This window comes from Bradysia coprophila, unplaced genomic scaffold, assembly GCF_014529535.1.
Source record: "Bradysia coprophila strain Holo2 unplaced genomic scaffold, BU_Bcop_v1 contig_232, whole genome shotgun sequence".
Classification (NCBI taxonomy): domain Eukaryota; kingdom Metazoa; phylum Arthropoda; class Insecta; order Diptera; family Sciaridae; genus Bradysia; species Bradysia coprophila.
Genome location: NW_023503493.1, coordinates 11,359,858 through 11,377,263, shown reverse-complemented (window position 1 = coordinate 11,377,263; position 17,406 = coordinate 11,359,858). Strand labels below are relative to the sequence as shown.

The 17,406-nt window shown below is 35.8% G+C and overlaps 2 protein-coding genes across 7 annotated transcripts in view; one reads left to right on the top strand and one right to left on the bottom strand.

The window, feature by feature from the left end:
• Positions 1–181: 181 nt before the first annotated feature.
• Positions 182–8,761, top strand: LOC119076612 (facilitated trehalose transporter Tret1-like). 6 transcript variants are annotated; one of them, XR_005087663.1, is made up of 8 exons: positions 182–321; positions 382–614; positions 673–800; positions 858–1,050; positions 1,913–2,057; positions 2,123–2,456; positions 2,513–2,601; positions 2,805–2,857. XR_005087663.1 is itself a non-coding variant. In XM_037183469.1 (8 exons), exons 1-8 carry the CDS (start codon positions 255–257, stop codon positions 8,746–8,748), a joined length of 1,383 nt encoding a protein of 460 aa, XP_037039364.1. In that variant the 5' UTR covers positions 182–254; the 3' UTR covers positions 8,749–8,761. The 6 variants fall into 6 exon arrangements, 4 of the variants coding, with proteins under 4 accessions (XP_037039364.1, XP_037039363.1, XP_037039362.1 ...); XM_037183469.1 differs by lacking the exon at positions 2,805–2,857 and adding an exon at positions 8,548–8,761 and having other exon boundaries at positions 2,520–2,601; XM_037183468.1 differs by having other exon boundaries at positions 2,520–2,601; positions 2,805–3,044.
• Positions 8,762–13,262: 4,501 nt separating this feature from the next.
• Positions 13,263–17,406, bottom strand: part of LOC119076610 — a 91,141-nt gene continuing 86,997 nt past the window's right edge. The window contains exons 6-7 of the mRNA XM_037183466.1: positions 16,754–17,390; positions 13,263–14,769 (exon numbers count right to left, since the gene is read on the bottom strand). Of these exons, the coding sequence (XP_037039361.1) occupies positions 14,612–14,769; positions 16,754–17,390 (795 nt within the window). The 3' untranslated portion in view covers positions 13,263–14,611. The remainder of the gene's footprint in view (positions 14,770–16,753; positions 17,391–17,406) is intronic.

Here is a 17,406-nt window from a genome sequence, read left to right as displayed (position 1 = left end):
AATTATGCAACATCATCTTATCAGCATAATACAGCAGACCAACGGTCCACATTGAGTTTCTTTTATTTCTTTTCGTTTCTTTCTTTTGTCACAACGGATTCGGTAAGTAGAAAGATAAGAACAGGTGACAAAGCCTTTATTGTTAATTATTCGTTATCGTAAAAGATAATTTCGACTGTAATTGCGAGACAAACAATTAGATTACATTATTTATTGTAGCACTCATCGTGTCGGTCGTGTGTCTCTCCCCAATAATGGAAACTACTAAAATTAGAGTCAAATTTTCACAAGTGAAGTACCAGTACATAACCGTTCTTGGAGGTGGCATTTTTCTTCCCGTAGTTGTTTTTGTAGTAAAATCGCGAACGCTTTTTTTTTAAGTGAACTTAATCAGTCTCTGTCATGGATTCGCTGTGGGATGGCTATCAGCGGCCGTACCCATATTGAAAGCAGAAGACACACCACTGCAGAGTGGACCATTAACAGTGCAACAAACAATGTGGCTGGGTGGAGTGTATCCCTTAGGTGGAGTGGTTGGAAATGGTGTGTTTGGAATATTGGTCAATTATTTTGGACGGCCAATGTCGATGTCTCTGCTGGCGTTACCAAACTTTGTTAGTAACAGGAGCATTCATTGTTATTGCATATGTTATCCGTCTACTTTCTTTACAGATATTTTGGCTTACCGTCCTCTTTGCAAATAATTTCAATCAGCTTGTTGTTGGACGATTCATTGGGGGTTTTACTGCCGGTCTGTTTGTGTGTGTTCCTTCATTTGTTGCTGAAATTGCCAACAAGGAGTGAGTATAAAGTTTTGAATGGAACACAAGCCAGAAAATGTGGGTGTCTTTTTCCAGTATCCGAGGATTCCTAGGGTTAATGGGACCGCTAATCGTGACAGTTGGAATTCTCTTGTCATATATTTGTGGTGCATTCATTCAATACAGATCGGTTCCCTATTGTTTCATAGGATTTCCGGTTTTATTTTTTGTTGCAATGTTTTTTACGCCGGAAACGCCACACAAGTTAATTGGGAAAGACCGAATTCAGGTAAGTACATGGCTTTGTTATTTGATATAATCTTAGGTTTGAAATGACACATGAGTCAGTTGTTATTTTGAACGGTTAATCTATGAACCGGTTGATCCATGAAACCGTTCATTCATGGAACGGTTGATTCATGGAACAGCTGATTCTTGAAACGGACTGTTGGATACGTACACACACTTGCGAATCTCGTATCAAATGAATGTAACAATGCATCGGCATTGCATCGTATATCAAATGAATTTAGTCAAAAATTATCTGTCGATAGAGAAACATGTTACTCAAATTGTGTAATCATACACCGAGTCATTAAATGTATTTTTATGTTGGAAAGTAATTGAATTTCATTACTCTACGTACACGTACACCATCTTCTATACGAGCAATCAGCTAACGGCTTTCGCTGACGATGCTGACCTGATGGGAAGAGGGACACTAGTAGTCAAGGAACCCTTCATAGAAATGAAAAGAGTAATAGAACGTAGAGTAATAAAATTCAATTACTTTCCAACATAGAAATAAATTTGATGACTCGGTCAACGCACTTCGAGCAAAAGTGCTTCGATTGACACCTGACAAATAGAGTACTTTTTGTATGAAATTTTATCCCCACTCTTTTTACAGTGTAAAATTTTGTATGGAGCACTATCAAGATTTAGTACCCTATTAAGAGTACCACTTTGAATGGGGGTTTTGGTTCTCCTTGCTTTTCCGGTCAACAATTTGATACGAGATACACAAGTGTGTGTACGTATCCAACACGGATGAAACGGTGAATTCACGAAACGGTTGATTCATGCAACGATTAACTGGATCTTAGTACATAATAAAGAATTTTAGTTGTTCATCTCAATCGCTTTTGCAGAAGGCTGAGCGATCGATGATATTTTACAACAATGGAAATTGTGGTGACGGCAACGGATATGACGTTAGGGTCGAGTTGGACAAACTCAAAGTGGTTGTTAAACAGCAAGAAGAAGACAGGAAGAAAAACAGTTTCAAATTAATCCGTAAGAGAAATCTGAGTGGGACTAAACTTGAACTTTGTTGAATACCGGCCCTCATTCATTTTTAGTCAGGAAAGACTCCCTTAAAGGACTTTCGATTGGGATAGCATTGGCTGCCGTTAGCATATTTAGTGGAATCATTGTAATGACAATGTATGCGGCACAGCTCTTCATAGATTCAGGAGCGAATTTCGACGCAAATCTGTCGGCAATTATTCTTGGCATTTTGCAAGTATGCGGAACGTATGCATCGTCAATGTTGGTCGATAGAATTGGACGACGAATCTTATTGGGAATATCTTCGTTGGGTGCAGCGGTTGCACTATTCGTTTTTGGGACTTTTTCCTATTTGGTGAAACAGGGATTCGATCTAACGTCCGTTGATTGGATACCAGTTGCGAGGTTCGATTTAAACTTTTCTTTAGTTAAACAGAACCGATTTTCTTCTAATGTTACAGGGATTAGTGCATCATTTTACATATTTGTTAATTGCGTGGGCGTCAAGCCCATGCCATATCTGTATGTGGCTGAAATTTTGCCAGGAAATGTGAGTTTTATCCATGGAAATTTGAAAATTATATGAATCGACCAACAAACATCATTTCTGTAAGAGAGGTGCTGGTATAGCCTCACAACCGGAAATGTTGTTAGAGTGATTTCGGCTAAATTCAGATAGAAATATTCTCACCGTTACCCCGTACACTCAAAACACAGATCCTGTGGTATGATCGATCACTTGTATCTTTATAGACACGGAATGTTGGCCTATCGATCTGTATGATGTCGCTAACACTGTTTTCCACAACAACAGTCTTCACGTTACCATTACTCATCGAATTATTTGACTTGCATGCTGTTATGTGGACATATGGTTGCATTTGTTTACTCGGTATACTTTTCAGTGTTTTTGTGATGAGCGAGACGAAAGGAAAAAATTTAAATAAAATTTGAAGTGGATGTCAGGTTCTGCTATTATTTTGGTAATAATGCAGGACCTTTTATCTCATCACAATTGATGGGTTAAATTTTATGTGCTTAAATACCTCAGAGTTCCGATTTTATAGAATATTTAGTATGGAACAATCATCGTTTAGGGTTTGCTTAAGCATTACGTAAAGCTATCAGTAGGTAAGTGGTTTAGAAGACATGAAATGTTTAATGATTTGATAAATCGATCCCTCGTTACTGGTGGTGTTCCGGCTACTCGCGAACCGGTAGGATGCAACCGATCTGATGGCAAACAACCGGACGGGCTAACTGATACCTTGGCATAAAGGTAAGCCTTTAGTCTGGGATTTTACGATATTTCCATTTCGTTCCGATCGGGATCCGAGAATTTGGCACACGGGAAGGGGGTGCCAAATTCCGTACATGAAGTGGAATCTAGCACATGTGCCAGATTACCTTTTTTTCCTAGGTTTTTGAGAATTTGGCACACGCAACGAAGCTTGTGTGCCAGTTTTGTGCTAACTCATTTTAATCTGGAAGTTATGATTGAGTCTGTGAGTCAATAAATTTGTCATTTTACGAGTTTTCGCAGTCAAAACTAATAAATTTGTCTTTTCTTCCTGAAGTACCAAAACCGTCACATTCACTCACCAAATTTAGTACCGAAAGAGCTACATTCTCCGACACTTTTTTCTCTCAATTTTCATTCCCGCTTATGTCATTTTCGATCCTATCTTTATTCTTTCCCAAATGTGTCATGTGATATAATGAAGTCAATTTAAACTCAAATCCAGCAATTTATTGTGTGAACTGCAATAACATACACTAATTTATGTTCAATATTCATTCTGTATTAATATTAAGCGTTGCTTCACTACATTTCGAATTTCGAAGAGTATTAAATATGATTTTCTTGTTATAAAGAATGCACTAAATGATAATGCTACGCGCGTATGCATTAATTGGTATTGCTACGCGCTGAACGAAAAATGCTGTACGGTCAACAAATGTAAACAACGACATTAAATTTTTGTATGTTGTTTTGTTCGGAATGTGACTTTGGTACTCCAGGAAGAAAAATAGTATACATACCACGGATCAAAAAGGTGTGTTTTAGACCACGGTGGTGAAAACGTCCAGGGATGGAGCGACGCGAAGCTAAAACACACCTTTTTGATCCTTGGTATGTAACATACTATTTTACAAAATGACGCAAAAAAGCTATGGCTTTGAAGGCATCGAGATAAATTCAATAATTTGTCTCCAAACTAGAAAATTCGTCCTTTTACGAAATCTTGCATAAAAGTTGCGATGTCTTGGAGGAATTGTCGTTTTCCGACCCTATTGAGCAATCTTCGTCGAGCAGCTAAACGTTGATCCTCGAATCGAAACATCACAATTCCCTAATTTTTGCCAAGCCTTCCCTTTATAGGTAAATAATGTTGACTAATAGTGACAGACGGCTAACTATGAGCACACCATTCACTTTTATTTATTTTTCTATTATGGCTACCGTGTGCCAATTTCCAAAGTTGCATGGCGCCAAATTACTCATCAGATGGTGAATCTGGCACTGTGCTAAATTCACATTACAGTGGAAACTGGCACGCATCAAACTTGCATGGTGCCAATTTACCCTACCCCTTCCGATCACCGTCGAAACTTTGGGAAGCTGGTCAGAAGAAGGTCGAAATTTAGTAAATAAAATTGGCAAAATTTTAATCGTCACATTAATATGCAATAATCCTACCAGAAAGGTATAGAAGCGGCCAAAGTTTACCGAGGGTAGCCTAAAAGTACAATTTCAGAAATTGTAACAGATAACTTCGATTCAAAAATATTTGTTTTGTTATTCGAAAGGTTCTTCAAAATTAGCCTGGGATGCTTCCTCAGTTACTTCGTATGGGAGATATCAGTCTTTCAACATGCTGAAATTTTGACTTTCAGCTGCTCTATGAAGAACATGTCGAGAGCAATAATTTTTGTCCTCAGTGTTTCACAAGCTCTGGCTGACTCTGATGCTGGTTCTCAGAAACAGCTCAGGGGATTTGGCTAAAACTTGTTTACTTGAATAGCACTTCCCTCCCCCAACTCACTTATGAAAAAACCCGGGGATGTTAACTTACACTTTTATTTAAAGTCTCCCCACCGTGATACCATGACTTTGTGACTTTGAATGAAACTGATAGTCAATCTAAGTCAATGACTTTGGCTTTACAGAGTCTCCAACGATGATAATTGAAACAGTTGAATGATTTATTGCTGAACAATAAACTGAACGTTTATTGAACGATGTAAATGTAATGACGATTCGTACAAGAATGATTGATCATAGAATCAATACAAAGTTTATTGATGCCGCATAAACGCATTTCTTCAACATTCAGTTCATGTTTTATAAGTATGATGATGGTGATAAATACCAAAATCCAACACACAAAACTCTTTATTAAGATGCCTTGAGTGTATTTCAGTCAATGAAAGTGTAAAACAGGTATGGTCTATTGTCCGCCCGGAGGACATAAAAATTTGATTTTCATACTTAAACGCACTCATTTTCATATTATTTTGACACAAAATGTGAGTGCGTTTAAGACGAATTCGCCGATCGACTATACCTGTTCTAGACTTTCATTGATTTCAGTCGGAGAAAGTTAAAAGTAGTTGGTAAATTTTTGAGATAAGCTTAGTTCAAGCTTATATTGAGCCCTTACGAAGCCTATTTTGGAAATTTTGATGGAATTTCATGGGAAAGACACTGTTCTAGAGGCACTTTGAAAAAAAAATCCTTCAAAATTCGGAACTATGTAGGCATGTTCGATAATTCATTCGATTGATAAAATGTCGATTATTTCCCTGGAATCGATTATCGATATTTTCAGAAAATCAATATCAATCGAATGTTTTATCGATAATCGATAAATATCGACTGAAAATCGATAAATATCGACTGATAATCGGCAAATATAGACTGATAATTCGATTTTCAGTGGATATTTGTTGATTATCAGTCGATATTTATCGATTATCGATAAAACATTCGATTGATATAGTATCGATTATTTGGAAATTTTATCATCGATTGATGATATTTTTCAGTGAACATGCCTAAAACTATGTATTGACTCAGGTGACTTTCTATTCACGATTTTAGACTCATTAGGTGTGTCTAACGAGTTTTTTTTAACGTTGTGCTCTTGCAATGGACAATTATTTGAACTTTTGAGTGATATGGATGTGCTATGTTGAAATCAAGCTTTAAGATGTTTTTAGTATTTTGGATACTGTTCTAGTGGACATGTAACTTAAAATAAAAAATTTGCGATTGCACCCGTGACTCGAACCCTGAATCTCATAAACTGTATCTAACCTCGACTTAATCAATCTCAGAAACAATTTTCGCCATTAATTTCGTTCGAATGATGCATCCAATGCACTTATACACTACACTACGCTAGTCGCTCCGGAATTGGTGTGCGCTAGGTCCGTATGATTTACAATTTACGATGATTATTATTACCCGAGATTACGATTCACTATAATTTCTCTCAAGTTAAGTAATGTTTTATTGTTTTAATTAAAAGAAAAAAAATGGATGTGCCACATTAACGACCTTAGTTCTTTTCAAATATTGTTATCGTGAAAGATATTGTCGCCATCGAGACACACGATTAAATCACATTTCGTATTGACAATCATCGTGTTGGTCGTGTGTTTCTCCTCAATAATGGAAACTAAAATTAAAGTCAAATTTTCACAAGTGAAATACCAGTACATTACCATCCTAGGAGGTGAAAATGATATTTTCCGAAGATATTTTTTTTTAGTAATTTCGAAAGATTTTTTCGTAGTTAGTATAATCAGTCTCTGTCACGGATTCGCTGTCGGCTGGCTCTCTTCGGCCGTACCCATATTGAAATCCGAAGACACACCATTACAGAGTGGTCCTTTAACTGTACAACAAACAATGTGGCTGGGTGGTGTATACTCCTTAGGTGGAGCGATTGGTAGTGGTGTGTTTGGAATATTGGTCAATTATTTCGGACGAACAACGTCGATGTCGCTACTGGCGATACCGAACTTTGTTAGCAACAAGAGCATTCATTTTTATTGATTATTATGTCAACATTCATGTACTTAACAGACATTTTGGTTTACCGTCCTCTTTGCTAACAATTTCAATCAGCTTGTTGTTGGGCGTTTCTTTGCTGGCATTAGTGGCGGCCTTTGTGTGTGTGTTCCTTTATTTGTTGCTGAAATTGCGAACAAGGAGTGAGTACCAGTATCAGGTGAGAAGATATCGAAATAACGAAAAATGTGGGTACATTTTATCAGGATTCGAGGATTCCTCGGTTTAATGGGACCTCTAATCAGTGCAGTTGGAATGCTGTTTTCGTATATTTGTGGCGCATTCGTTGAATACAGATCGGTGCCATATTGTATGATGGGATTTCCGGTTTTATTTTTTGTTGCAATGCTTTTCACACCAGAAACGCCACATAAGCTAATTGTGAAAGGCAACCTTCAGGAAAGTTCATAGAAATTTGACATTTTTGCTTTGTGATTTGAAATAATTTTGGGTTTGAAATGTCGCAAGAACCAAATGTTGATTCATGAAACGGTTGATTCGTGAAACGATTAATTCGTGAAACGGTTGATTCATGAAACGGTTGATTCGTGAAACGATTAATTCATGAAACTATTCGGCTTCACTCATGAAGCGGTTGACTGTTGTATAAATCATTTTTGCAGAAGGCTGAACGCTCGATGATATTTTACAACAATGGAAATTGTATTGACAGCAACGGATACGACGTTAAAGCCGAATTGGACAAACTCAAAGAAGTAGTCGAACAGCAAAAAGAAGACAGGAAGAAAAGCAGTTTCAAATTAATCTGTAAGAGCAGTAAAGAGAAATCTGAGTGGGACTAAACTTGACCTTTGTTGAATACCGGCCCTCATTCATTTTTAGTTAGGAAAGACTCTTTCAGAGGACTTTTGATTGGGATATCATTGGTTGCTGTTAGTGTATTCAGTGGAATCAGTGTGATGACAGCGTATGCCGCACAGCTCTTCATAGATTCAGGAGCGAATTTCGACGCAAATCTGTCGGCAATTATTATTGGCATTTTGCAAGTGTGCGGAATTTATGCATCTTCAATGTTGGTCGATAGAATTGGACGACGAATCCTATTAGGAATATCTTCTTTGAGCGCAGCGATTGCAATATTCGTTTTTGGGACTTTTTCTTATTTGGCGAAACAGGGATTTGATCTTACCTCTGTTGATTGGATACCAGTTGCGAGGTTCGATTTAAACTTTTCTTTAGTTAAACAGAACCGATTTCCTTCTAATGTTACAGGGATTAGTGCATCATTTTACACGTTTGTTATTTGTGTGGGCGTCAAACCCATGCCATACCTATATGTGGCTGAAATTTTGCCAGGAAATGTGAGAAATTTGAGAAAGATCAATGAACAAATATGATTTCATTGACTGAGGTGCTGGTGACGTTACAACCTTGAATTCCCTTGAATTTTTTTAGACACGACATATTGGCCTATCAATCTGTATGGTGTCGCTGACTCTGTTTTCTACCACGGCAGTCTTTACGTTACCAATACTCGTCGACTTATTTGAATTGCATGCTGTTATGTGGACATATGGATGCACCTGCTTACTCGGTACTCTTTTTAGTGTTTTTGTGATGAGCGAAACAAAAGGAAAAAATTTAAATAAAATTTGAAGTGGACACCAGGTCTACAATTTTTTGTGAGCATTCAGCACTGCCCATTGTGGTTGTAGAACCACAACCTACTTCATATGTCTCTCCACTGTAAAGTCTATACGGTAGAGCAAGGGATGTACAATATTCTATTACATTTTTTTCATGATTCCTTTGTTATCATCCCTTAACTGACGTGTGTGGGATATGAACTTGTTTGGGATTACATACTTCGGAGACCGTACTTTTCATGTTTCGATGCCTACAATATGTAAAAACTTGTGTTTCTTAACTTAGGCTACGCCACTGATCAACAAAATTCACACTAAAACTCTACTTTTCTCTACAAAACTAGGGGCAAAGAGTGGAGAAGTACAGTTTGTATGTGTTTATTGTACTCAGCTTCGACTACAATCAGCAGTTGAAGAAATTACTGTTGTGAACCAAATATTTCTTGAACTGAAGTTTGTTGAATTTGTATACAGACCAAGTACTTCAAGCATGACTGGTATTCTAAATAGGGTACATAAATATACAAAATAGTGCTCTGTTTGACAGCTGTCAACTATGATCTCTTTTGCTTGAAGTGCGTCGATTCAGACGGTTTCGTGCTCACCCTACAGGGAATACTTTTCGGATTTGTCTAGACTTGTTTGTAGCAATTGTAAGAAAATCCATGATATTTTTTATAATTTTCATTTATTCGACAACATTAACTTCATACCATGTTATACAACTATAATGAACTTGCTTGAACAGTTATTACAAACCTAATGCATGCTGTTTTATATAATAATGTTTATACAATACAAAATGTTTAATAATTTTATCCAGGGCCTGTTATTTGGAAATCGATTTATCCAATTATTTACTGAATTTATCACGATTTACCCCTGAATTTTTCAGTAAATTTTCCTTGTATTTCGGTTAATCGATCCCAATAATAGACCATGATTTTATCTTAGCTAAAGATTAAAATTTAATCGAAATACAGTCAATGTCAACCAAATTTGTGTCTAACTTGGCTTCAGCTGTTTTACCAACTGACCAAACTCATACAATCACACTGTTCTATCACAGTGCATCGTGCGAATTTCGTCTTTGATAAGCAGTGTGAGTGGAGATGCTATACATACTATCTGAAACAAAATTAGACACAAAATTGGTTGACATTAACTGTAAATTGAGAGATTCTTATGAAACGGCCTAGATGAAATCGGATCGACCCACAGGCCGGTGTAAATTAGCGCCTTTTAGGTGTTGACGACAGTAGAACATAATATTAAAGTTATGTTTAGTTCTCCTTTTCATTGAACCGCGTTAGGTCACCCATATCTCTCCCGTCGAATGTCGTTATAATTCGTACAAAAAGTCTAGATTTTTGGCTTTCGAATTCTTTTGGCATCTGGTGAAAATCGATCCGTTTTCGTCGATACCGTTTCGTATCCTCATTGTGAAACGAAATTTAAAATTTTGATCTTTCTATAAGGACGAGCGGCTTTTATACACACCTAAATTCAATTTTAATATACCCAATGACAGCGCCATCTAGCGCCTTTCATTGTCTACCCATTGAGAAGGTCGTAGGTATTCAACTTTTCTTTTTTATTTATTCTAATGCCGCATCGTCACGTCGATGTGTCAAAATGTGTTAAAAGTGTCAAAATTGAAATCTTAAAATGTTCTAAAACATTAAATAATAAATAATTACATCAATTTGTTCTTGTATATCTGTAAATCTGCTTCCAGACGTTGGCGCTATAGACAGACTTTAATTTTTTGGAAGTTCCGGATAACTTCTTTGCCATCTCTCGCATGGAACCCTATAGTTAAACTTGATAAACTTAAATCACCTTCCTTAAACCAAGTCTATCGCAGCGCAGCGCCAACGAACCCAATCCATTTTTTCTTCTTATTTTTCATTTTCAAAAGACCACCACAAAAATGTATGAAAAATACTCTCATGTCTTTATCAATGTTCGTTTTTGTTTAACACTTACTTCCTTAATAACATTTTAATTGTATATAATATGTATATTATGCTTAATACAACAGTCACACTCAACATTACTGCAACAATTACTATTTTCATAAATTTTTGTAAAAATTACTTAGCTTTCATTACATTCTATTGTGTCCATTTCATAGTTCCAGTTTATTTCCTCAGCATCTCCATTCTTAAAATGGAAAATAGTTTTTTTTTGTGCATGCCGTTAGAAAAATCGTGTCTTTTGTCCCTAGATTGTGGTGAGAAAACCCCCATATTCTTTCTTTCCCCATATATTCTTTCTTAAAAGGAAAAAAAGTGGAAAATTTAAAATGCTAAAAAACATCCGATGTTCTAACTTGCATGAAAAGTTTGTCATTAACCGCAGGGTTAAAATAGAAAAATTCCAACTCGAGTGCACTTCAACTGTTCATGGAATTTTTAATTTTGACCGCTCAGTTAACAAATAATAATTATTTCCGCTTCCTTCCTCTTCCTCTCCCGTTTTATTTATTATAGTTGGAGCGAAACACTTTTTTTTGTTTTAATTAATTTTGTGGTGGAGTATATAAAATATAAATTTCAGTTTTTATTGTTTCTTATGTTTAACTCTTAAAAATTCAATTATGAATGACCAGTTGTTTGTCCTGTTTTTTTTTATTTTTTTATTTTTATACGAGGAATGATGAATAACGTTCATTGTTGTTGGAAATAGGGTCATACATTTCGCAACTGTTCAACCTTCTAATGTGTTGAAAATGGTGCGAGAAAAACCAATTTTTTTTATTTTTTACAGAATTTATGCAGAAACGGTTCCAAATTGTTCTTAGTATTGTTGGCGTGAACAATGCAGCAATCCTAGGGAAAAATGAGCGATGTAAGGAGAAATTTGACAAAAAAATGTCATTTTGATGATTTTTCGATCATAAAGTTACGACAGTTAAAATTGGCCCAAAAGTCGGCTATTTCTCCCCAGAATTGCTGCATTGTTCACGCCAGCAATACCAAGAACGATTTGGAACCGTTTTTGCATAAATTCTGTGGAAATTTAAAAAAAAATGCTTTTGCTCATGGTACAACACATTAGAAGGTCAATGAATCTGCAACCCGGTTAAACTTTACGTCGAGTCTATATTCGTTTGAAAGCTCTTGAAATTCCCTTTAAAATGAGCTACGACACGACTATTTTGCTTCCAAGTCACAGATTTTAGAAAGCATTAACTCCAAAAAATTTCTGGAAAAGTCATGGTCGGGAACACTTTTCGTAATTTTTCATCGATGAGTCGATTTTTTTTTATTTTAAAGTATGCCAAATTGAAGCCACAGTCTCTACGAGTGGTTATCATATACACCTAACAAATTTGTTTCAACACAGGCGGCAGAACTGCTCTCAACGGCTCTGCGACCAAAAAGTCGGTTTTCGGAGGTGCGAAAAAAATAAAAAAAAGACTGCAAAACGCTACACCCTAGTAGTTAATGAAGCTAGCATTGACAAAATAATTAAAATGTAACCGTTAGTGTTTCGTATTATGTTTTGACATAATCACCATCTTCTACAAACATTTTCTAGATTGATAATCACTCTCTTCTTCAAATACTTTGTAAAAGATAGCATGATCCTCTTCTAAAAACACTTTGTGAAATAAACCATCACAATCCTCTACAAACACTTTGTGAAAGGAAGTATCAGTCTCCAATACAAACACTTTGTAAAAAGAAGAAATCACTCTTCCCTACAAACGCTTTTTAAAAAGAAGTAATCACTCTCTTCTACAAACACTTTGTAAAAGGAAGCAACACTCTCTTCTACAAACACTTTGTAAGAGGAAGCAACATTCTCTTCTACAAACACTTTGTAAAAGGAAGCAGCACTTTCTTCTACAAAAACTTTGTAAAAGATAGCAGCACTACAAACTTTTAGTAAAATGAAGCAACAGTCTCTTCTACAAACACTTTGTAAAAGGAAGGAATCACTCTACTCTAATCGAGGTACGTTTGACCACTGTCTCGATCTGTGAGAAACTTAAATATGTCTTTCGACATGTTGCATTAATATGCAGTTCAAAAATACCATTTCTCATCAGGAAATGGCGACAGTGACAAAGAAATGACCAAACTACGAGAGGTAGTCATAACTTTATACACGCTATTTTTCAGGTAATCATAAGCTAAATGAAGAAATAAAATTCTTCAAAACGCCTCATCACTAAAAAACTTACACTAACTTTTGTAAAAGGAAGTATTACTGTCTTCTTCACAGTGCTTCCGTTTACAAAATATTTGTAGAAGATGACGATGCTACCTTTTACAATATGTCAAAACGTAATACGAAACATGAACAGTTAAATTTTCATATTTTAAGTCAATGCTGGCTTCATAAATCACATAATAAAAAAATTTTCAGTCAAATGAAAAAGTTCGAATAGTCAAAAAAAAGACTAATCACACTCTATGCGAATAGTGAAATAAAGACTAATGACATTTTGTGCGAATAGTCAATTAAAGACTATTCGCACATAGTGCCATTAGTCTTTATTTGACTATTCGCCTTTTCGGAAAAAAAATCTGCAAAAATTGAGGGAAGAATAAAAAAATGAAAAACTTTGGTTCCATCACGAAACTTTCGTGTATAAGTTCTGATTCGAGGCAATAATCACACGAAATCGTAATCTTTCATTTCATCCCGATCCATGGACTGTAAATGAGTTTGCCACTTACATGTTCAATACTTTATTGATTACCCCATGCGAAAGTTGACTATTACATGAAGAATAGGTTCGGTTAAATTTACGCGAATTCATTCCCTTGTGATAATCAACTTTCGCACGTAGCGGTTTTAATATTACGAAACGCACTCGTGTGTATATGAAGTGTAAAGTTCACGGTCATAATATCATTTCACCCTCCAAAACACCCTCGACATTGAAAAAAAACATCAAACTCATAAAACTGTAAAAATTGATAAAACTGAAAAATACTTCCAATTAAAAAACTATTTCAATTATCTCACTTTTTCATCCATGCAAAAATTTCATCGCTTGATTGTGAGTTACAGAATCAGTTACAGCAGTATCGTCAATATAATGAGCTCGGAACGATATTACGACATTGAAATTAATTGGTACATCACATGCAGCAAGGTGTTCACTGACCGAAAACAATTTTATTCTCGTTTATTATGTATTTGGTGTTCGAATTATAAATCAACGAGAATTGATGGTGGTAAATTTTAAAAATCAAATTAAAACGAATTTTCCTTTCGGCATAATGCACACACAATAACATTCCCAATTGTATCGAATAATGAGTGTGGTGGTGAATGCCTGGTTATACCGAGATGGTACACAATTTTTCAACGCCATCGAAAGTATTAGTCACTTGAAAATGAACACAAAATAACAGTCGGATATAGCTTATACGCTATGTGTAGTCCCAAAGCTCAGACATAATAAAATAAAAAGTTTTTTGTAGTACCTACCTCACTGATGGTATGAGGGATATACAGTTTTTCCTCGCATAATTCATGTAAAACCAGCACACAGCATACGTTACGATTATTTGGAAAAGAGTGCTCGCATTCCACAAAATTATACATTAATTCGTTTAAATACATTCACGTGTACGCCTCAATCTCGTAAACATAATAATGGTTTTATGGGCCGCTTATTACGTTACAGTGAAGAGAAGAAGAAAGAAAGAAAAACCAAAACTTTTTTCCACTTTTTCTTTGCTCATATTAAGCCCACTCACATATTACCATTTTCTACAACAATGTACTGTACGACGTACAGTGTGTACGTATTCATCATAAAACCGAAACAAAAAAAAAACTTTTTTTTTTCATCCTCCTCAAACAAAAAGTAGCAAAACCATTTTTTTCCTCTATTCAATTTTGCCTTAATCCGTCGACAATAATGATGAATAAACTCGTTTCGGTCCAGCTGTGTCACTAAAATGAGCCGAACTGAATAGGACCAATCCCAGTATAACAATTGGTGTACCGAGCAACGAACATATCAGCTCACCGGTTATCTCTGGCGACCAAATTATCGAAGCTGGAAATGACGGAAAATTGTTTTCAGCGAAATTATATGATGCGTTATTATCTTCACTATAGGGATTTATCACGGGTGTACCACTTTACCATAAAAATTGTCGTAAAATACCATCGATTTTAGGCAATTGCCGAAGACAATTAAAAGTTACTATAACAGAAAATCGTTGTTGCCGAAAACTATAACATTAACGAACTATATGAAAAAGGCAGCAGATTTTGGTTTTGATTTTGTCAAGTTGAATTTCAGTGTAGAACCTGGCTGTAAATTACCATTTGATCGATTACCAGCTGGTCCACGGAATAATTACTCGTTTGGGCATCTATTTCTTTAATTAAATTAATAAAAATTTGATATTATTTTTTAAAAAAACCTCGGAACGAACCGAACAATTCGTATGATCTGGAATTTCCAATTGTATCACAGAAATCGGTTAAATTTGCATTTAAAATGTTTGTCGATTTATTTGACTGGATCTGCGTTGGGTAATCAAAATTCCAGATCATAAGAATTGTTCGGCTCGTTCCAAGTTTTTTTTTACAATAAGAATCAGATTTTAATTAAATTAATTGGAGAACTAGACGCAAATGCGACTTTAATTCGCCACCCACCGGTTCAAAAAATATTTCGGTACATGTTGTGGTATTGTCGGTAATGAGCTGACATTCAGAAAATTAAAAAACGATTCGATGTTTTTGAACGACATTCAACAGGGTTGGTACAAAAATCAAAAATGTTCTAAGCAGCGACAATAAAAATTGTTCTAAGTTACACCCCTGTGGGATTTATACGCCATATATGCGATGTATGGTGAAATTTTCATCGTTCATTTGTTCTCGATTATGGAAAATATGGCAAAAGCAATGGAAATCGAAAATGCAATTTCATCGTAGTCGTTTATCGTCAGCTACAAAATTTGTTAGAGATAATAGGGCATCAAGGAATTTTTTTTAACATAATTTAGATAATACAATAGTTTCCCCGATCGGAAAATTCTCATATTTGGCGAAAGTTCCGACAAATGGTTCTTTTATATTGATCGGGAAAATAACTCAATTTTGTCGGAATTTTCGACAGATTTGAAACTTTTCCGATTGGGAAACAGTTGTATTATCGAAATTATGTGAAAATATCTTGCCGAATTCATGTGTGTCTACAGTAGGGCATTTTGCAGCCGACGTTGGGTAATCTGGCACACGGCGTGAATATAAACACATTGATCATATCGGACACGCTTTTTGATATCACATTTTGTAAAAGGAGACATTAAGTAGAGAACCATGCAAAAAGGTATTTGTTACATCGAAAATGCACGTGCTACTCGGCGAAAAATCGATTTCGAAATTTGCCTATTTTCACGCCGTGTGCCAATTTCTCCGACACCATATATAAATATGAGCTTTACAGTTTACATGCTAACAGCAAGTAGTAATACGGATACGGTCATTGTCTCACTCTCACATTCGTTTAATTGAGATTTAGGTGAACAAAATGGTGAATTGCGGAAAATACTTTAACCGATGGAAACTCATGAAAATTCACCAAAAAATTGTAAAGAAAATCCTCAGAAAATACTAAGAGGATTTTCTTTTTGAAGATCTTTCACAAACGTCAAATATTCGCCCATTGATTTGAATTCATTTGACTGTAGCACTTCAAGCAAAAGTGGTACTCTAAATAGGGTACTAAAACTTGACAGACAATACCAAATTTTACACTGTAAAACGAGTGGGGATAAAAAGTACCCTATTTGTCAGGTGTCAATCGAAGCACTTTTGCTTGAAGTGCGTTGATTGTAGACAATAAAAATCAAATCAACGATAAAATTTGTAAATTTAGTATGAGAAGCATTTTTCTTACGAAGCTTATTAAAGGAATTTCTCGAAATTTTGGGGAAATTGGAACATTTGAACATAAAAAAAAACATTTGAATTTTTCAAAGTTTAGTAGAAGTAGAAGTATTGAAGGACTTAATATGACTTACCCACAAAATCGTTTGTGGTCAGTTCGAATAGCGACCAAAAAATCCCACTGACCGGCAGCGATGAAGACACAACAGCGACTGTAAAAACGGCCGATTCAGTCATAAACAAAAACTGAACCAAACAAACACCAAACACGACATAGACGCCAACAAATAGGAACGAGTAGACCATCAAATGTTTGCAGTCCATCACAATGTTGGAATCGTTCAAAATCAATTGGCTCACTTTGAGCGGCGTCTGATTTTCGTTGAATGCACTCTTGTGCTTGGCTTTCATGTGATTTTTGTACTTTCGCAAATACTTTTCCACGTTGTGCTGCTTATTTGTTTGATTAGCTGCCGATGCAACAACATCCGGCTCGGAACTGTTCGAATGCAAATGCACCGTTTCGTTGATTTGATCGTTGAACGTATGGCTGTTGATTCGTTTGTGAAAGTATTTTTTGTGGCTGGTGTGACGTCGACTTCGTCGAAGCTTTTGGACGGTTTCATTGTATATGGAACTGCCAGGCGTTAAGTTGGATAGAAAATCTAACGTCGCCTGATGATTCATCGTAGCAGGTACTTCATATTGTATATTGAAATGGCACAAGAACGTCTGGCCGGTCTTGTGCCAAAATTGAGGAACGGGGGTAATCTGGAACGATAAACAA